This window comes from Callospermophilus lateralis, chromosome 9 (assembly GCF_048772815.1).
Source record: "Callospermophilus lateralis isolate mCalLat2 chromosome 9, mCalLat2.hap1, whole genome shotgun sequence".
In the NCBI taxonomy this organism is placed as follows: Eukaryota; Metazoa; Chordata; class Mammalia; order Rodentia; family Sciuridae; genus Callospermophilus; species Callospermophilus lateralis.
Window position 1 is genome coordinate 91,360,849 of NC_135313.1, and position 23,096 is coordinate 91,383,944.

The following is a 23,096-nucleotide window of genomic DNA, read 5'->3' on the forward strand; positions in this document are numbered from 1 at the left end:
TTTCATTCTAAAGTATATGTATGTTTAACTTATGCACCTCTGTTTTTTGTTCCTTCTCCCATGTCCCTCTTCTTTTATCTTCAGCATCGGAAAACACCAGAAGACTGACTATAAAAGAAGCTGCAGTCTAGATGTTGACATAAAACACCAGTTTAAGGCCCAGAAATTTAGCCTGGTGTGGTGGTGCATGTCTGTAATTCTAGCAGCTTGGGAGGCTAAGGCAGGAGGATTGCATGTTTGAAGCCAGCCCTTGCTACTTAATAAGGCCCTAAGCAACTTAGCAAAATTCTATCTCAGAATTTAAAAATAAATAATAAATAAATAAATAAAGACCAAGGATGGTTTAGTGCCCCTTGGTTCAATCCCTAGTACCAAAACAAAAAACCCCAGAAATTTACTACTCCTTCAAAGAAGCTCCCCCTCCCTCACCAACCCACCCTTTAGTGTACCCTGTTTCAGAATAATGTTTCAGAAATAGATATGTACACAGCATGAAAGACTTAATGAAAGCTCAAAGTCTGAATTTCCTTCCCTAAAACCCCTTGAAGTTACTGCCTGTAATGGCAAGACTAATAACCAACCAACCCTCCCTCCCTCCCTTTTTCCTTCCCTCTCTACTTTCTCTCTAACCCTTTGTTCCTTTCTGTGTCTTTTTTTATATCCTTCAGTCATTATTAACTGGATCAGATTTACTATTTTTCTTTTCAATATACTATTTTTCAAATTGTTATTTACTGGTTGTGTTTATCAGTTTTTCATCATCATGACCCAAATACATGACAAGAACAACTTAGAGAAGGAAAAGTTTATTTGACTCACAGTTTGAGAAGTTTCCCAGTCATTTTTTTTTTTTTAGTTTTTTTTTTTTTTAGTTTTTAATTTTGAGACAGGATCAATTGCCCAGGTTGGATTTTTTTGTTTGTTTGTTTGTTTTTTTGAAAAAAAAAAATTTTATTAGTTGTTGCCCAGGTTGGATTTGAATTCGTGATCCTCCTGCCTTAGTCTGCTGAGTTATTGGAATTACAGGGGTGTGCCACTGCACCCAGCTTAAATTCTTTAGTTAATACTTAGGTATTACTAGTATTAATACCATTTTTTTCTTTGGATTCTTTTAGGTATCTTAGTATTTGATCACATTATTTGTAACAAGTAGATTTTTTTTTTTGGCCAACTCTTTTTTAATATTTTTATCTTTCAGGGATGCAGATGTAGCTCAGTGGCAGAGTACTTGCCTAGTGTGTGCCAAGTCCTGGGTTCAATCCCCAAAAAAGAAAGAAACAAAAAAAACTAAACAATATTGTATCTAAATATATCTTTAATTTCTTTCTCTGGCTTTTAATATAAATGATAATGCTTTTTTTTTCTCCATTAAGCATGATATATCCTTTTGGGTTAAGATATAGACTTTTTTTCATACGGAGTTATTATCTTTTTTAATAATTGTTCATGATCTAGGTCTTTATTGATTCATTATAATTACACAAAATGGTGGAAATAATTGTTACATATTGGTGTATGCACCCAATTTGGCCATTGTCATTGTCCAGTATTTCCCCTTTCCCTCCTCTATTTGCTCTACTCTCCTGATCTCCCTTTAATAATATAGAGCTTTTTAAAATAATCAGGAATGAAAGTTAAATTTAAAGATTATTATTTTACATTCTTCCTTTGATCTATTAGTATCATGAATTACAGTAACAGATTTTCTGTTACTGTCTGTTCTTGGACTTAAACTCCTCTTAGTTATTATGTATTATTTTTTTAAAAAAACATTTTTTAGTTGTTGATGGACCTTTATTTTATTTATTTATTTACATGTGGTGCTGAGAATTGAACCCAGTGCCTCACACTGAGCTATAACTTCAGCCCCATTTATGTATTCTTTTAATGTTCTACTAAATTGTCTTTTCTAAGAGTTTACTTAAAATGCCTATACTAGTACTCACACGGAAGTTTGATCTTGATCCTTTTTGCTGCCTTTTATATTTGGTATCCATGTTATGTTGACTTTTAAAAATATTTTGTAAAGAATTTAGAAATATTTCTCTTTTGGCATTGTCTGAAATAGGTTATCATTTCTTCTTGACTACTCCTTTTGACGATTAGAATAGCTTTCTTGTCCTTTCTCTAAGCACAAGTGATAGTAGTTTATAGAATAGTGACTTTCTTCTTTTCAGTTGTTTATTTGGAAGTTATTTTATCGTTATAGGACAGTTGGAAGAACATGAATAATATAAAAAAATCCATATACCCTTTATTCAGATTCATGCAGCCTTTCTGTCCAATCTGGAACCTCTTTCCTGCTTCGCATTTGTTATCTTCCACATGGGCTTCTCTCTAAGCCCAGCTTTGGACTACAAAGCACAGCTCAATGTCTTGTCTTTAGAGAGAGAGAAATGTTTTCCTCCCATCCTGCTACTCTGCAACTCATCTCCTCTATAGTTTTACTTTTTCCCAATGCATTCTCTGTAGGAGAAAGCCTGCTCCAGCCAATGAGAACAAGGCAACCATGAGGGAAGTGTTACAGCAAATTTCCTAAATTTCCAAATTTAGTCTCGAGTAAAGAGAGAGAAGATCAGACCTGGATGCATATACTTGTGGCCTTTTCCCTCTCTTATGTGTTCCCTGAGATGGGAACACATTACTGAAACACATACATAGACACACAGGGTTCTAAAAACAAAAAAATACTGTTCACATATGCCATCTAAAACTCCCTAAAGAACAAGGAAATAGTTCTGCTAAAACATACACCACCACCCCTTAATAATAATAAATAAGAGAATATAGGATTTCAGTTTGACATTTCCCTATATGGATTTCCTAGCTTAATTTCAATCCTAAAATTTTAAATCCACATATTTATAGGGGTTTTCCAAAGGAGCATCTTCTAGAACAAATGGGCCACCTATCTTTAAGAGAAGCCCACCTCATATTTCCACAATGAAAAGTTTTAAACTTTAAAACTGAAAACATTTTCAATTTCAAAAAATTCTCAATCAGCAGTATGTTCTATAATCTAGAGGTATAAAAATTGCTACTTTAAAAACAATCACAGTATATAAAATTGAAACAAATTCTGTGTTGGGATCATTGTTACTTTATTGCTCTTAATAATTTTATGGAATAAGACATTCAGAAAACATTAAATTATTCTTCTAAGTAAAATGGTAATTACTATTTTGAAAATATGGATAAATTGTACCCCTGAAGTTAGTATATTCTATTTAATTCTTATATAGACATCTGTGCTATTATTGATTCAAGGCTTTGGCTCTTAATAGTGATTTAGTCTTAATTGTGATGAAACACTGGAGGGTTCCACTTTAACAAATTCCATTGCAGTTAGAGCCAAGGGCTTTAAACCACCTATTGAGTATAGTTATTTCTGTACATTAAAATTACTTGAAGTGTATTATTGCTTTTATAATAGACTGTTATGCTATTTTAAATTCTTCTCAACATATTGAAATCTAAGAAAATGTGTTAAAAGTTTATTTCTGAGGAAAAAGTAGTCCTAGACAATCATCTTCCTATTTGCAAATTTTGTCTATAATATGGTAGTTTATACTGTTTTTAATTTCTTTCCTTAATGGGAATGTGAGCTTACCTTATATACTTCTATCTTCTAGTATGGAACCATGTCCCTTTTTAGTTTGTCCCATCAAACTTTATCTACTATTATATGATATCCTAAAAATGAATTACCAACAACAAATACCATAAAAGTTGGTGACTAAATACTTTATGTTGATAAAAAATCTTCCTAATTTCTAGGAATTATCTGTTATCATTTAACTATATGATCTTTTAACTAAAGAAATACTTAATTAAATGTTTAGAGTTGTTACCAAGAGAGATTGATAAAAACATATGTAAAAATAATTTTAGGTGAATTCTCTAATGATGAAGGATATCATCTTCAGGTGGATTAAGAAATGGCCAGATTAAGAAATTAATTCTTTTCGATGATGCCAAGTTAACCAAATTCTGAGATTTTTCCCTAAAGCTAACAAGACTCAAGGAAATCTTTTCATAAGAGTCATAATGCCAGTTATAAGTATTGAAATGTGATTTTCCCTACGTTGTGGTCACCCTGAAGAGACAGAGAGGACCCTTCCACCCAAAATTTGGTTCCAGTGTCAAGAATAAGGATGCCACAGACACTGGGAGGTTATGAAAAAGTATATTTATTTGTGGTGTAATAAGACTTTCTGGGGAGAGCAGATCAGGCTCCCAATCACACATGAAAATGCCTTGAAAGAACAAAGAAAGGAGACTAATTTGGTTTGTTATTAGGTTTACAGAGAGAAGTTAGAGTGAAGAGTCACACCATGTGGGCCAGGATTTACATAGTTTTCATTTCCCACCAGTGCCAAAGGAAGTAGCACCCACACTTTCTTATCAACTTGCTCAGAATTGGGGCAAAACTGGATAAGGGGCTTGAAGACATCAGCATTAACAGTCCTACTTTTTATTGCATCCTTTTGGGGTTTTTTCTTCCATTGCTAAATCTATCAGAGAATGTTCAGTTCTTTCTTCTTAAAACCATAGCATTGTGGTTAAAAATAGGCTGCTTTCATCTGTTTCTATCAGAAACTGTTCAGATTCCCAAACTGTTTACTGTGCCATTTAGACATGAAAATAAAACCTCAGAGGATAGGAAACTTGGGAGAAGAATCCCCCCAAATCTTCATACACATTACCCTGAAATCATTGGCCATCTCCTAAATTATACATACATCACAGGAATTTGGAATTGGAAGGACAAAGCACTAAATAGAAATGTCAGCAATATTGTGGTGCTAAGGAGACCAAGACTGAACCTTGCTGAGGTTGAAAATTCTTGATAAGTACCCTGTTTGGGCTTCTCCTGATCTCCCAAGTAGCCACTTTCTAGAAATGAATACCAGGCCCTGGAAATAAGGGCACAACTGAAATAAACCTGCCTTTAAAAAGCTTTACACCAAGTATTGGGAGTGAGATATCTACTTGTACTCAGTCTACCTGCTAAAAGAAAGCTTAACCTAATTTCTTTTGGAGGAAAGTAATACCATCCAAGGTCTCTATAATTTTTTTCATTTGTGCTATCTGGAATTAATAAGAAAATATGAGGGGTATTAGAAACGACCAAAAGACTTTTACTTCCAAAATTCCATTTAATATATTTCTTTTTGGTGGTCTTTTATCTAGCAAAAGAACATTTTACACAGCAAATCCATACAGTTTTCTTATTAATCTTTGAAGTTTCATTGGTAAAATGTAACGTTACTTGAATGATTCTGATTTTTTTGTTTTTCTTAATAGTAGCAATTTTAAAAAAATACATAAAACAAGGTTTTCATAATAGGGACTTTTTGAAAAGCCAAGACCACCCTTTTCTCTTTTCTTTAATCTTGCTCATCATTTAAAACTCATTGTTTTAGTTTTATTTTTCACTTTGAATAGACATTAAGCAGAATCTCTGTCTTTTAGTCTTTTTTTCCAATTGTTCACTATGGCAATTACTTTTTTAAATGTTAAGGGTTATTGAGATATAATTTACCCTTCTAGGTAAGTTAACTTGTATTTTTTAAACAATATTTTTTTGGTTGTAGATGGATACAATATCTTTATTTATTTTTATGTGGTGCTGAGGATCAAACCCAGTGGCCCACATGCAAGGCAAGCGCTCTACCACTGATCTACAGTCCCTGCCCAGTTAACTTGTTTTTAATATACAATTCTATGAGTTCTGCAAATGCAAGCAGTCATGTTGTTAGTTAGTAGAGATGAGCAGTTGGTTACATAGCAAATCACAGGTTTAATCTAAGTTACTCTTAAAGTTTTCCTTAAATTACTACTAAAACTTGTAGCAGATAACTTGTAAAAAACAAAAACAAAAACATCAGTACACAGATGTTGAGAGTAAGCAAAGGAAAACAAAAGGAGCTAATTTGGGGAAATGCAACAAAAAAGAATTAATGGAGCTAACTCTTGACAAGATTCATTGAGGTTGATGTTAAGGTGAGCTAACAGGGCTACAGGTATCTTCATGTCTTGGAAGGGAAATTCCTTTAGTAGCACTAGGATAACTTATGATGGGTTACTGACCCCAGTGCCCACATTAACATGGTGTTGACTTGTAAATGAAGCCCCACTGAATGGAAAAGACACAAGAGACAATTCCTGGAAGGACCAGTCAGGGTCAGAAACTCTGATGCCTTGTGGGAAAGAGGAATTGAATACCTGATTGGCAAAGAGTATAGAAGGTGGTCCCCACCTCCCAGGTCAAACATCAAACAGCAATAATTTTGGAGACAGCATTGTTTCCTTTCTCATTCTTGCTCAGAGAAGTCCCACTCTCTCCCTTGAAAATGCTCTGTGCTTGAGCCTGACTCTACTTTTCACCCAACTCTCATTTTGCTTCCACTGAACCTTCACTTGTGAAAGCAAAAATAACCAAAATGGGGAACAGGACTTCAACAGATCAGCAAGCTTTCTATTAAGTAATGGAATGGCACATTTTCAGGAGAGAAAATGGAAACTGGTTACAAAAGGGGTCTGATTTTTATAGGGGTTAAGTGAGAGTTAATCGTAGAAGAATGTTAGTTTGACTTAATCATTAGAGACTTAATTAAAGCAGAAAGTGTTGGTTGAGCAGTCAGGAAAATAGTTGTTGAACCATTGATTCTGAGAGTTCAGAGCCTGTTGTTTTTCTTCTCTCCCAACCTGTTGACCTCCTTTCTTCCCGGGGTTTTTTGTTTTCCGCATCCTTCAACTTGAATAAAATTCTCTTGCTTGACTTTCAGTGTCTGGCTTTAAATTTTCTTTCCTCTGAACAGAGGAACACTGAGGTTTCGAGCTTCAGCTCCCTGCTCTTCTGTGATGATGTCACTGCCACTAAAATAAAAGTGTAGACCAGCTATGTATCAAAAGTTCCTTATGTTGCTCCATTCCTCCACCACTAGCCCTTGGCAACCATTGATCTGCTATCTGTCCCTGTTGTTTTGCCTTTTCCAGAATGATATTTAAATGGAATCCTATTATATGGAGCAAAAGCTTGCACCTTTTGGTGGTGAGAGGTAGTGCTGGGATTGAACCCAGAGCTACCCTCATTCTAAGCATGCAGTCTACCACTGAGCTATGCCACCATTCCAGTTTGCACCTTTTTTATTTCTAAATAGTATTTCATTGTATGAATATGCCAAAATTTGAATATCCATATGTCAGTTGAAGAACATTTCAGTTTGTTTCAGTTTCTGGCTGTTAGGAACCAAATCAAAACATTCATTTAAGAACTTTTTTAAAATAGGAATTGCTTAGAGATGCCCAAGAGTGATCAATTGGTCAGTGTGATAGTATGAAAAAAGACTGAGTGGAAAGACATCATAAAACATGGAATCTCATACTAATTTTATATCAGTTCTCCATGGATTCTGAGAGTTGAACTGCTCTCTGCCTTTTTTTTTTTTTAAGAAAATGTGTATATTTAGGGCTTATTCTAGTTTTAAAATAACATGATTTTGTGCTATATAGGTAAGGCATTTATTGCTGTATTTTCTGAGAAATTATAAATGATCATACTGTAAGCAAAAATAACCAACATGGTCTTGGCACCATAATGAAAATACAAATAACTGAGAGAAACAAACCTCAAATGGGTCAGCCAGCTTTTCTTTATTCCCCAGTATAGTCAATTAATCAGGCATGGAAGGGCTCATTTTCTGGGTATGGAAATGGCCTGCAGGTTACAGAAGAAATTTGAGTTTTATAGTTTACAATAAGAGTGAATTAATTATTGGAGACTGTGGATGTGCTGTTTGGACAATCAGAGACCTAGTTGTGCAGGTTAAAATTTTAACTTCGGAAGACAGTTGTAAGAAGTTTGAAACTCATTGTCACTGGGAAAAGCTCAGAGCTTGTGTTCCCTCCTTATCTTCCTTCCTCTGGAACCCATTGTTACGTAGAGCTTCATTATTTGCTTTTTTCTTTCTAGGTCTCATTGGCAATGGGGAATGGTTAAAGTTCAGGGCCCAGCAGTTCAGTATCCACTTCCTACCTTCAGGACCCACTATGGTTGGGAAGGGGTGCTTGCTTTCGGTGGAGATGCTGGGGATGAACCCAGGAAGGAATGAAAGTTTGCTTTTTCCCTTGGGGCCCATTGTTACTAAGAAAGGATATACTGGGAGAGGTTTAATGTTTGACTAATTTCCCTCTCTCCTCCTGAGCCACACTATGTGTTTTTCCTCAGGGGCTGTCTTTTAGGAATATTATTTTGCATAATCCTTCACACACATTTTATAAAACTAAATTCTGTAAAATATGTATAACCAATATTTAAATTTAGAAGTCATTTTGTCTCTAAGTCCAATCACAAGTAGTTTGAAAAATAACAATTTGTGTAATGAATTTTAAAGGTCCCTATAATTAATCTTAGGCTTTTTATTAACTGTGTGATCCAACTGATTTTGCATTGAAAAGTTATTTTGATAAAAGTTTTTAGTAAATGTTTTCTTTCAAAATATCTTAGACTTTATTTTTAATACTTTTTTTTTTTTAATTTAGATGGGTCTAGGAAAGACAATCCAGGCCATTGCAATTGCTTACTTCTATAAAGAAGAATGGCCTCTTTTAATTGTGGTGCCTTCATCCCTGAGGTGCTCCTGGACTGAAGAAATAGAGAAGTGGATTCCAGAGTTAGAACCTGAAGAAATCAATGTTATTCAGAATAAAACTGATGTTGGGTAAGAACAACTTTTTAATCTTTAAGGAAAATAAATCTTTTTGTGTGTATTTAGTATATTCTTATGTTTTGAATGGAATATAACCTATAATTAGATCATCATTTAGCAGTAAGAGAGTAATGTAAAGAATTTGACTTTATATTTTACAGTTTGAATTATTTATCTAAAATACACTAACATATTTAATCTAAGTTCCCTTATACTTTATTTTATTTATTTATTTATTTATTTATTTATTTTTGGTACCAGGGATTGAACTCAGGAACATTGAATCACTGAGTCACCTTCCCAGCCCTATTTTGTATTTTATTTAGAGAGACGGGGTCTCCCTGAGTTGCTTAGTGCCTTGCCTTTGCTGAGTCTGGCTTTGAACTTTCAAATCTCTGTCTTAGCCTCCCGAGCCACTGCAACTATAGGTGTGCGCCACCATGCCCAGCCAGCCTTTATATTTTAAAGGTAAATATAAAATATGTATACTTCTAAAGATATATGTATTTACTTTACATATACCTTAAATATGCTTAAAAAACTTTTAGGTTTCAAAAATAAAGTTTACAATTTTTCAAAGATTAACTTGAAGCTGGAAGAGCTTTTATGTTCAGAGACCATGGTGAATTTTGCTTTCCAAGTTGTTAGTTAATACACAAGTTTTATGTGATGCAAAATTAATATTAGCAAGTTCAATTTTATTCATATTATTTTATAATTTTGATAATTTATATTATGAAAACATTAGCTTAGTGAATATTAGAAATCAATATTCTAAAAATCTATCATAGAATTGCTAGAATATTTTCTCATTTTCTTTATAGCCATCGGGATAATCAACTGATTTGAAAATTCATAAATTAAATTTCATAAATCAAATTTATTGATTTAAATTATCATTTTCAAAGGTTCAAATTATTGGTTTTGAAAGCAGCACACAAAGTTTAAAAGCAATACATCTACCTAAAATAAATATCTATTAATACTTAGACTTTTTTTTTTTTTAAAGATATTTATTTTTTAGTTTTAGGTGGACACAGTACCTTTATTTTATTTATATGTGGTGTTGAGGATCGAACCCAGTGCCTCACGCATGCCAGGCAGGCACACTACCACTTGAGCCACATCCCCAACCCAATACTTAGACTTTTTATGTGTGTGTGTGGTATTATTGCCATTGTACTATCTTCTATAAGACTCTTGGTATATAGTGTAAAAAGCTTTGCGTTCATGAATGTGGAAAGAGTTAACGGAGAATAGGTTTCAACATTGGAACCCTAATTCATTAGCATATGTGTTTATGGGTCCAAAGAAATTTGGCCACTATTTGCATGAATAAATTAAAATGTAGGCAATCATTATGCATAAATTTTTCTGTTCCCCAATAAAACTGCATCAAATTGAAAAGACAATAATCTAGATGATATTGAATGTATTAAGAGGATTCCTAAATCATTCTTTTTGTTATATATTATTTAAATGTCTGCATTTAAATATTCTTTAAAATGTCTCCTCTGCATATTTTTTTATAATTTTTATTATTGTTCAAAACATTACATAGTTCTTGACATATCATATTTCATACATTTTATTCAAGTGGGTTATGAACTCCCATTTTTACCCCGTATACAGATTGCAGAATCACATTGGTTACATATTCACTTTTTTACATACTGCCATACTAGTGTCTGTTGTATTACATTCCTCTGCATCTTTTATTGAATTTAGATCACCTAGTTTTATTATCATTTCAGAAATATACTCTCTTGAAATTAAATAGTGGCTAATACTTTTATTTGAATAATATTTGGGATATGTTAGATAGGACTACAACCCCAGTGTATGTTTTCTGGAGGATATTAACTAAGGGCAGAAAAACTACCTAGTCTTTCAGATTCTTAATGAACTACCTTTAGGTACATACCAAACTGTACCAACATGTGCTTATGACAAATACATATATTTTCCCTGGCATATTATGGCAGTTATGCCTGGACTGTGCACTGGTTAAGACATGGCAAGATAGAAGCCACAGAGATTCCTGCATTGGTCTTCAAAGCTTTTGTCTTATGTATTATTACTTATAGTATACCTACGTTAGTAATATTAACCTTATACTTTTTTCTCCAGGCTCTTTTGATGTTTGAATACAGTAAGAGAAGCATAGGTCTCTGTATAAAATAGATATATAGAGGGCTTAAAATATAGTTACCATTTAAGAGCTCTGATGTTCTATCAGAGGGTAGAGAATGGCCCTCTGTATTTTTTCATTGGTGATATAGAAAATTCAAAAGTGATATCTTTTAATGTTCATGAATTTATTTATCTCATTCCAAAAGTGTTTATTGGTAGCAAAGCACTGTATATACAAATATCAATAGAACTCATTTTCTACCTTTAACAATCTCATTCTAGAGTAATGGAGATATATAAATATAAAATGTAAAAATATGTAAATGAATAAAATATTATAGATATATGAATTATGGAGATCAAAAGATCAGGATTCTCTTTAGCTAACTGATTCTCTATATAAGATAGTAAGCTCCTCCTCTTCTAAAAATACCCTTGAGCCAGGGGATGACTAAGGGACTCCATTGGCGATTTACATAAATATATATATATATATATTAGTTGTATTTGAACACAACATTTCCATTTTATTTATTTATTATGTGGTGCTGAGGATCGAACCCAGGGCCTCTCACATGCAAGGCGAGCACTCTATTGCTGAGCCACAACCCCAGCCCCTCCATTGGCCTTTGCTGGGTAGCATCAGGAATGTGAAATGGCCTGTAGTACAATTGTATAGCCCTGTTTTCCTAAGTATTATGATAAGCACAATACTAATATCACCCAGGTTAAAAAAAGTGCTATTCTATTTGTAGGAAGGTTTCATTGAAGATTCAATTAATATTTGAATATGCACTTTTTGTATGATCCTAGGTGCACGAAAATGTTGTCAGAAAATAATTTTCTTATCCTAGTAAAATGTGGCTTTCAGAATGTTCAGGTATTCCAAAGATAACTCAACCAGAATTTTGGTTTTGCCTACCAAGATTTTAAATATTGGATCTTGGTTTTTAATCATGTTTAGGAACTATAAAATCTTAAGAGAAACTGAGTTTCAGCAGTAACAGTGGCCCACTTCACCTTTTGAATATTACCCTTGTTGCTTATGGACATGTTTTTCTTTTCCTCTTCTCCCTCTCCCTTTCCCTAACCTGGGATCAGGGAAGAAGATTACCTTGAGTTATCTGTTTTCCATAGGAAGGAGATGTAACCTAGGAAGTGACTATCTCCCAAATTAAAAAGTGAATTTCAACATACCATCTAGGGCACACCTGGAATGTAGCCTTTGAAGAGCTTCTTTAAAAGCCCTTTCTTTTCCCTGTTAGTCAGAACCAGAGCCTCTGGGTCAAGAATCCCCTGTGCTTCTCCTTTGCTAGCAAAGCATTAAGCCTTCTTTTTTCTCAAAACCTTTTCCTCCTTATTGGATTGACATCAGGGGCAAGGATTTTTGGTAACAATACCATCTCCTCCTGCTTCTCCTCTTTTTTTCCTTTTTCTTAGTTTTTTCTCCAAAAAGTTATATTGTTTGTGATAAATTAATCACTGGATTTTCTTTTCTAGGAGAATATCGACCAGCAAAGTGACAGTTCTGGGTTATGGTCTTTTAACCACAGATGCATTGACTTTGATAGATGCACTGAATAATCAGAACTTTAAAGTAGTTATAGTGGATGAATCACACTACATGAAGTCCAGAACAGCAACCCGCACCAAGATTTTATTGCCAGTGGTACAGAAATCAAGACGAGCCATTCTTCTTACAGGAACTCCAGCTTTGGGAAGGCCTGAAGAGGTATTAAAATATTTATTCACTGGGCTTTAAAAAAAAAAAAAGAAAGAAAAGGGAAATTAAATCAGTCATCTGTTTTGCATTTTTCATTAAAAATTAGATGCATCAGATGTCAAAGATTACATTGGGATTTTCTAGGGAGCTATTAATCATTAAATATATCTTTTATTATGGCTATTTTATCTGTTTACATGTAAATCTTAGCTATGCTTGTGTATTAAAAAAAATAGTGTATGTGTGTTTATTTGTTTTTGAAACTGGGATTGAGCCAAGGGGCACTTAACCACTGAGCCCCAGCCCTATCCCTTTTAATTTTTTATTTTTGAGATAGGGTCTTACTAAATTGCTTAGGGCCTCACTAAGTTGCTGAGGCTGGCTTTGAACTTCTGATCCTTCTACCTCAGCCTCCTGAGCTGCTGGGATTATAAGGCATGTGCCACTGCACACTGCTTAAAAAAAATAGTTTTAACCTTTATTTTAAGGTTTCCATATTTAGTACAGATTTGTAATATTCCTCACACAAGTACATAAGTGCCTTAGGGTTGGGTTTGAATCTAATTCATTTCTTTTATGACTACATTGCAGAACTTGTCTCTGTTCCTTTTGTACTTTAAGATCCATATTTGGGAAGGTAGCAACTAGAGCTTGTCTGAGACCAATAAGCTGTCCACTTAGAATGGAGGAGTAAGGCATCCGTTTGATACCCTATTTAATTTTATCACTCTAAGAGGCAGATGGGGTTTGGAGTGGTTACACGTTAAGGAAGAAGAAATAGTGGATGCAATTTTCATCATTCTTTAAAGGTCAATGTTCCCTAAGGAAGCCCTGTCTTCTAATGAACACTGAGCCACAGAATAAACATGGCTTGTTGTTTCATAGGGTTGCTAGGATAATTAAAGGAGTTATTGTTTTGAACATACCGTAGCCATTTACCTGGGTAGATTATAAGCACTTAACATATGGTAGCTATTATTCATTATTATGCCAAACCTGGGCGACAGCTATTATCATTGTATCTCTAGTATGACCTAGGCTCTACTTTTAAGTTCTCTCCCTGGAAGTCTTCTGGGATACATATAATGCTAAATACATAGTGCAGAGAAAATATTTAATTTACTCTTGGAAGTGGCAAGAGTGGCAGTGGGAAAGTAAACTCCTAGTAACTTACTTATGTTATGTTCCAAAATTATGTCATTGAATAAATTGTAGGAATGAAACAAGGTACAGTGGCATATACCTGTAACCTAACAACTTGGGAGGCTGAGGAAAGAGGATCACGAGTTTGAAGCCAGCCCAGATAACTTAGTGAGACTCTGTCTCACAATAAAAATTAAGAGATGTTGAGGACAGTAGAATCAAATCAGGGGTAGAACACTCTTAGTTTCAATCCCCAGTAACACAAAATAATAATAATGATAATCGCAATCATAATGGTGATTATACCTTTAAAAAATCATGAAATGTATTAGTATAAGAAAGAGAATATGTAACAAACATCTATTTAAAATAACAAAAATATAATGAATACCATCTACTTATTATCTGCCATGAGAAATAGAACATTGACAATATAACAGTGCCCCTGTGTCCAATTGTGGTCATGTGTCCATAGTTTCACCCTTTACCCAATGTAGCCACTGTTAAAGCAAGGGTGATAAATATAAAGTTTGTTTTCGGGACTCTTTAAGAAAAATAATATTGGCCAAGCATGGTGGTGCATGCCTGTAATCCCAGTGGCTTGGGAGGTGGAGGCAGGAGGATTGCTAGTTCAAAGCCATCCTCAGCAATTAAGTGAGGTGCTAAACAACTCAATGAGAACCTGTCTCTAAATAAAATACAAAAATTAGACTGGGGATGTGGCTCAGTGGTTAAGTGCTCCTGAGTTCAATCCCCAGTACCAAAAAAGGAAAAGGAAAAGAATATAGATGACAGGTAACATACATCTGTGAAGGGACTGTGGCAAAATGGAGGAACTATGTTCTTCTGAGGGCGACAATCACTTTTTTCCAAGGAGTGGATGCCATAAGGAGGGGAAAAAAACGGGAATATAAAATTTCAAATGATAAGTTAGGGATTTTGATATGGGGAAGTGTGAGTCCTCCAATTTTGTTATTCTTTTTTTTTTTTTAATGTTTCAGTTGCAGATGGATACAATACCTTTATTTATTTGTCTTTATGTGGTACTGAGGATTGAACCCAGTGGCTCACACATGCTAGGCAGGTGTTCCACCACTGAGCCACAACCCCAGCCCTTGTTATTCTTTTTCAAGATTATTTTGGATATTCTGGGTCCCTAGAATCTTCGTATAAATTTTGTTTTTTTATCAGGTTTGTCCGTTTTTGCAAAGAATTCAGCTTTAATTGTTACAAGTACTGTGTTAAATGCATTGATTGTTTTGGAGAGTATTTCCATCTTAACAATATTTAGTCTTCAAATCTATGAGCATGAGATATAGTTCTATTCATTTGTAAGTCTTATTTATTTTTCCCCAATAGTACTTTGTAATTTTCACATCTTATGATGCCTCTGTTAAATTTAATCCTATTTTATTTTTTTTTATTTCACTATAAATGAAATTTTTTTCTCAATTTCGTTTTTGATTATTTATTGTGGTATAGAGATAACAATTTAATTTTGTGGATTTATCATATACCTTGCAAACTTGCTGAACTTATTTATTAGTTTAATATCATTTAGGGTTTTCTATATAAGATCATGTCACCCATTGAGAGTGATAGTTTTACTTCTTTCTTTCCAATCTCAATGATTCAGCCTTTTACTATAAGTATAATGGTATTTGAGTTTTTCCAAGATTTTCTTCAGGTTGAGGGAGTTCCTTTCTAATCCTTTTTTACTGAGTATTTAATTCTGAAGGGATGTTGAATTTTATCTAGTACTTTTTTGTATCTATTGATATATCATGCAATTTTTATCTTTTTCTTTCTTCGGAGGTTGAGAAAAATAGTTCAAAAGATAGTGGTGATTAATGCACAACTTTGTGAATATACTAAAAGCCATTGAATTGTGTACTAACCAAGTATGAACTTTACATTTATGAGTTATATCTCAATAACACTATTTTAAAATAACAATATAAACTACTATGTATAGCCTATCAGAGTTGAAAAATGGGAAAAAAAAGTGACATTATTAATGTAAGGATAAATTGGGATAGTCTTCATGGGCCAACAGGGTAACATCAATCAAGTTTTTTTTAAATATTTATTTTTTAGTTGTAGTTGGACACAATACCTTTATTTTTATGTAGTGTTGAGGTTCGAACCCAGGGCCTCGTACATGCTAGGCGAGCGCTCTACCACTGAGCTGCAATCTAGCCCAATATCCATCAAGTTTTAAGACTGTTTTTTAATAATCATCAAGAATACAAATAATAAAGCTGGTGAGGATGCAAGGGGAACAGGAACACTTACAGAGTTATGTGGTATTGTAAATTAGCATATTTGTTATGGAAATCAGTATGGAGATTTCTCAAAAGACAAGGAATGGAACCACCATGTTACCCAGCTATTCTACTCCTCAGTATTTCTCCAGAAGAATTAAAGTCAGCATACTATACTAATACATGCATACCCATGTTTATAGCAGCACAATTCATAATAGTCAAGTTATGGAACAAGCCTAGGTGTTGTAAACAGATGAAGGGATAAAGAAAAATGTGGTATACATACACAATGGAGTTTTACACAGCCATAAATAAAAATTAAAGTCATTTCCGGAAAAATGGAAGGAACTGGAGAGCTTCATGTTAAGTAAAATAAACAAGACTCAGACAGTCAAAGATTATTTGTTTTCTCTCATTTTATGTGGAAGACAGAGGGGGAAAAAAGGACGAAAGAAAAGGATTTTCATGAACAAAGAAGGGGGACCAGTGGAATAGAGGATGAGAATCAGGGGGAGAGAGGAGGGGAAGAAAGGGAGACGTAATGGGCCCTGAATATGACCAAATTATATTATGTGTGTGTGTGTGTGTGTGTATAAAATACTTAATAAATTCTGCTATTTTGTAAAATCATAAGGCAGCAAAGTAAGTAAATAAATTTATTAAAAATTAAAATTGGAAAGTGAAAAACATGGCTTAATTTCAACTTTTCCACTTCTAAAAACATATTCCACAAAACTCATCCAATAAAAATAAAGGTAGGCCAGGTATGGTGGCGTATGTCTGTAATCCCAGAGACTTGGGAGGCTGAAACAGGAGGATTACAAGTTCAAAGCCTACTTCAGTTTTAGTTAAGGCCCTAAGCAACTTAGCAAGACTCTGTCTCTAAGTAAAATATTAAAATGGCCTGGGGTTGTGGCTCAGTGGTTAAGTTCCCCTGGGTTCAATCCCTGGGACCAAAATACATATACAAATTAATAAATAAATGTAGATGGATAACAGATAGATAGTTGATACATATACATCCACAGAATTATATGATGTTATTAATTTTTGTAATTACATAAAAACTAGAAATAACTTTTATATTCAATATCAGGAATCTGTTTAAATATTAACAATATGTATACTTAATAATGGGTGGCTATTTAACTCTAAATAGTACTTTATTATCATATTGCATTGGTTATATAATTTTTCAAACCAAATAAAAATGTGTATGTACTTTACATGTTTAGGGGACAAAAAGATATATTTGGGGGACAAAATTTTATTTGAGTAACAATATGTATAATATGATCCTCTTGTAATAAAAGAGTGTGTGTATATATATATATATATATATATATATATATATATATATATATATGCCATGTAGGTATGAAAAAATGTACAAGTTTTTATGTTTAAGAAACACATAACTGTTACTCCTGAAGAATGGATGGGTGGGTGGAAAGAAAGAAGAGGCACTGAAGAAGAAGTAGATCTTATTTTAGACATTGTAATATTTTATTAACTTACTTTATCACCATAATAATCCTTGAAAATATTTCAACTTATTGAGTATAGTTGTATTGTTACAGCTTTTCATGCAGATTGAAGCTCTTTTTCCACAAAAATTTGGAACATGGACTGACTATGCCAAAAGATACTGTAATGCACGTATCAGGTATGACATTATTTTCATGAGTTTTTATCCTTCACATTTCCTGTGAACTTTAAGCTTTATTAATCATTCTTTGTTCCAGTGTTTTCCAAACTTGTGGTACTTATGGAGTAATTCCTTCAAGTAAAAGCTTGTGTGGATGAACTATATCTAAAATAAATAGATAATGGCAAAGTGGCTTTTTAAAAATTTTTGCTTTTTACATTTTACTTTTTTATCTTTGTAATTATTTTTATTGACTAGATCTACATGCATATATATAAAAGTAAAAAATGAGTGCTTCTTCCTCTGTGGTCTCCCAGCCATATAATAAGTTCCCCCTTTTTAAAAAATATTTTTTTTTAATATTTAAATGTTTTTGTCAATGGACCTTTGTTTTATTTATTTATTTATTTGTTTGTTTGTTTGTTTATATGTGGTGCTGAGAATTGAACCCAGTGCCTCACACATGCTAGACAGGTGCTCTACCCCTAAGCCACGACCCCAACCCTAATTCCCTTTCCACATAACTGATGTTGATAGTTTTTTGTATACCTTCTGGAGATAGTCAATGTCTGAGCAAGCACTTATTTTGCATGTATAATATATATAATATTGCTCCATGTATGTACATTATATATACGTATATATTATTGTTTTGCTGTTTGCTTTCTTTACTGTATATATTGGCAGTCCTTCCATTTCGGTTCCTGAAAGAGCTTTTGACATTTTGACATTCATTTAAAATGCTATGTGTTTTCTACTGTTTGGAATTTACTTATACAGGTCACTCTTAATAGGCATTTGTTTGTCATACATAGCCAATGCAATAATAAATATCACTGTTCACATTGAGAAGTAGCATATTATACTTGTTCAAGAATATGGAAATCCAGACCTAGGCCACCTATATTTTATTTTCACATCTTGTTTTATTTAAGGAAAGTAACTTTATCTCTTCATACCTAATTTCTTAAGCTCTAAAAACAGAATGATTAGGCTTGCCTCAGAATTATTAGACTTATATTTGCTTATACTTATAAAGGGCTTGAATTTTGATTGTACATAGTGAGCACTCAATAATTATTATTTTAATATTTCACTTCAAATACAGGTGAATAATTCTAAGAGAAGTTTATGAAAATGAAATTGCTGGTTCAAAGGGCATAAATATTTGACATTTTCCCAAATTATTCTCACAGAAGTTAATCATGGAAGTTATGTGTATAAGGTTTTCTCTTTTCCCATACCTTGTCAACAAGGGGAAATATAGCTTATTTTATTCTTGCCAACCTGATCTGATAATAATTTTAATGTACATTTGTCTTATTATGTTGTTAAATTCAGTTGAGCATTTTTTATACATATATAAGTCATTTATATTTTTCTGTTAATATATGTTCTTTGCCCTTCTGCTTATTAAATGTATTGGCTTTTTTCTTATTATTATGTTGGAATTCTTTACATATTATAGGAAACATCTCCTTGTATGTGATATGAGTCTTTCATGTATTTTCTCAGTATGTATTTGTTTTTCTTTTTCCTTTCTATAGTTCCTTCAAATACTCCTAGGTGGTCATGGTATTCTTATGCTTTTTAAAGATCTGTAAATTGTGAAGATTCCTTCCCAGATTGTTTATATGAGGGCAGTCTAATATTGATACCAACATCAGATAAGATAGTACAGGAAAAAAACAGGGATTATTTCTACTTATGATTATAAATGCATGAATCTTCAATATTATAGACTTGGAGAATCTAGGATCTCATTAGAAGGCCTATTATGTTGATTATATATAAATGAAGAGTTTTTATATCAGGAATGTAAGCATAGTTTGTTTATTTATTTATATTATATTCATTTTATTTATTTATTTTTCAGTCAAGGTCTTGCTGTGTTCCCTAATGTGGGCCATGAATTCCTGGGCAGTAGCATTCCCCTGCTCAACCTCCCCATTTGCCCAAAATTTAAAAGCCCATATCCTGCACTTCTTCAGTGCTATTATACATAACTGTCATGATTATGGTTTTATGTGTTGTGTTATTCACACATATATGTATATATAGGCATACAAAAACATAGGTATATATACACACATATGCACATGTATACATAATTAAAATTGCATAACTAGTAAATAATAAATTAATGACAATGATCAGGTTGTAGAGGATGTCATAAAATTACAATTTTTATACTATAAAATGGAAAAAGAATGCAGTTTTTGAAAATAGTGATGCAAGTCTATATATACTGATAACAAAGAATTTACAAGACATTATTAAAAGAAAAGGAAATATCAGAAAAACTGTTTTCTTTTATTTTTGAAGAGTGTACACACACACACACACACACACACACATCACTCTCATGGCCTCTGTCCTAGCTGACAGCCTCTGATGCTTTTCTGTAGATGCCACAGTGCCCTATGGAGTCCCTTTACATGTGGTTAGTTCAATTATTCAACCTTAGTGTGAGTACTGAGCTACCTAGAGATTTATAACAAGGGGCCAGTATGTGATCAGTGTGGTAGGGAATATATCCTACCTTGGGTTTTCCATGGAGTGAGTTACCAACTAGAAGCTCCATGAGGACAGAACACTTTTCTTTTCCAGTATTATAGTCCCATTGTGTAGCATAGCATCTGGCGCATGACATTTAGTCTTTATTGAATCCTTGAATACTAAATCTTTTGTTATTATTTTGTTCCCATGGAACTTCTGGACATGTATAATGTTATTTGTCTGCTAAATTCCTAGATGATCTGAGCTGATGGAATTGTTTAGAAAATTGATGAAGTCTTAAAAAAAATAAGAAACACATTTTTCTGGGAGAAGCATTTCTTTCCTTCCTTCCTTCCTTCCTTCCTTCCTTCCTTCCTTCCTTCCTCCCTCCCTCCCTCCCTCTCCTTCTTTCCCTTCTTTCCCTTCCTTCCCTTCCCCCCTCCCTCCCTCCTTCCTTCCTTCCTTCCTTCCTTTTTCTTTCTTTCTCCACAGATTTTTTTTTTTTTTTTTTGGAAAACAAATACACATTCAAGGGAGAATGAAGACTATCTCAAGTGAAAGACATCTTTGGGAGTAAAGCAAGAAATATGCATTTAAGGGAGAATATAGGCCATCTGGAGAGGGAGCAACTTTTGGGGTAAAGCAAGAAATTCATATTCAAAGGAGAATATAGGTCATCTTCAGAGGGAGAGACAGCCACAGAAATATTTCTCACAACGTAGATATGGAAGTCCCTGAATAAACGGGTGGACTAAATGATTTGGATTATCTTTCCCAGTCCCAAATCTGACTTTCTTCATATTGATTTTAAATAATGAGTAAAACACCAATTCTCCCTTTAATCAGTGAATTACTAAAATGAGTTCTTATATAGGTTACACCAACATTTTATTATTTCTGTGCAAACAAATAGAAAAACTAGTACCATTTGGCTAATTTTTGTTAAGAATTCTAAATTGATTTTGTTTATAACTTGAAGTGAATGGTTATATGTTGGCACAAAGGGCTTAATTACTACAGCCTTAATTCATATACTAAAGTGAGTTTTGATTAAACTATGCATCCTTTTGGATGCTAGTTTGAACAAAGTAATAAATCTTTAGTCTTTAACAAGTTTTTTTGGGGGGTGGTAGGGGGTACTGGGTATTGAAAATGGGCGGTCAACCATTGAGCCACATCCCCAGCCTTATTTTGTATTTTATTTAGAGACAGGGTCTCACTTTTGCTGAGACTGACTTTGAACTCTTGATCCTCCTGCCTCAGCCTTCTGAACCACTGGGATTGCAGGCATGCGCCACCATGCCCACCTTAATAAGTTATTTTTTTCCATTTTTTTTAGTTGTAAATGAACACAATACCTTTATTTTTATTTATTTATTTTTATGTGGTGCTGAAGATTGAACCCACTGCCTCAAATATGCCAGGCAAGTGCTCTACCACTGAGCCACAACCCCAGCCCCCAAGGTATTTTTTAAACAGTGCATATAAATGAAAATGAATAATGTTTTGCTGACTTGTAGATTGATTCTACAAATTAATGTTTCTTCTACTTAAAAATCAATAGTAACATCTGTTTTGAATATTGTTAGTGTTCTATCATCTGTCTTCCTATAGAACATAATCTTGATTTAGTTTAGATATATATACATATCTACTCAGGTATTTACTCGGGGGAAATTTGCCCTGTATACAATTTTGCTGATGGATTCTGGTTGTCTTAGTTATGATTCTTGCCTATAGACAAGAAAAGTTCAAGAAGCTGAGGCAGGAGAAGCATGAGTTCAAGGCCAGCCTTGATAACTTACTGAGACCTTTTCTCAAAATAAAATGAAAAGGGGTTGAGGTTGTGGCTCAAAGGTAGAGCACTTGCCTAGCATGGGACACTGGGTTCGATCCTCAGCACCACATAAAAATAAAATAAAGATATTGTGTCCACCTATAACTAAATAATAAATATTTTAAAAATAAATAAATAAAATGAAAAGGTCTAGGGATGTAGCTCAGTGGTAAAGAGCCCCAGGGTTCAATCCCCAGCCAAAAGAAAAAAGAAAAAAAGAAAAAAGAAAATTGCCTATGTAAAACAAACCTACTAGATTTGCTTTGAGAGAACTAGAAAAACCTAAGTGTTCAACAAGCATATCTTTCTGTTGTTTTGTTTAGGACTTGACAATGAAAATGTATACTTGTCCTTTTTTAATTAATGCAAACACTGCTTCAAAGAAAGTTTCATCTTTATGAAGTGCTGAATGATTGTATAGATTGTGTTCTATTTTTCTGTTTTCTAGAGAAAGCCATTTTAAGATTAATATCATGCTTCTCAAAAGCGATTTTCTTCCAGGTTCCATCAAAAGTTTTGCTTTTCCATTACTTCTTTACCTTGAAAGCTCTATAGTTTCATAGACTCATACTCAGATCAAGGCATTTCCTGGCATTTTAAATTAGTCTGTGCCATGCTATATTTTTTCTGTAATGTTTTGATTCTGTGAAGGTGTCATTTTCACACTATAATTTTGCAGAATGCAAATCATGGTTAGTTATTCTGTTCTAGACCCATATTTTATATTCAAAATGTCATGGCTATGTTCAAAATAAAGTTAAACTTGAGCAAAATGTTACATTGCCTTTATAAAGTTTATTAAATACCTAAGTAATGGCAAACAGAAGCATACAGATGCAAATGTGATTAGAGAGAAGTCAGGGTCTAAGGAACCGTGTACCTAGTTTGATTTGAGAGGCACAGAGCAAAGGATTACTTAACCAGAAAATCCCCTATCCAAAATGCATTACATCATTCAGTTTACTGAGTTATATTTAGAGTAAACTATAAATACAAATGTGACTTGAAGATTTTGAATGATCAATTGGTCGAGCTAGAAAAGACTTTAGAATTCATCCAGTATCCCTCTGTCAATTTATAGGCAACTTGTGAGGCTAAATTCCTTGTCCTATATCTGATTTTTTTCTTACTC

General features: G+C 33.4%; 1 protein-coding gene across 1 annotated transcript in view; it reads left to right on the plus strand.

The window, feature by feature from the left end:
* Positions 1–23,096, plus strand: part of Zranb3 (zinc finger RANBP2-type containing 3) — a 231,218-nt gene that overhangs the window by 108,559 nt on the left and 99,563 nt on the right. Inside the window, exons 4-6 of the mRNA XM_076866057.1 lie at positions 8,548–8,726; positions 12,348–12,579; positions 17,561–17,646. Of these exons, the coding sequence (XP_076722172.1) occupies positions 8,548–8,726; positions 12,348–12,579; positions 17,561–17,646 (497 nt within the window). The remainder of the gene's footprint in view (positions 1–8,547; positions 8,727–12,347; positions 12,580–17,560; positions 17,647–23,096) is intronic.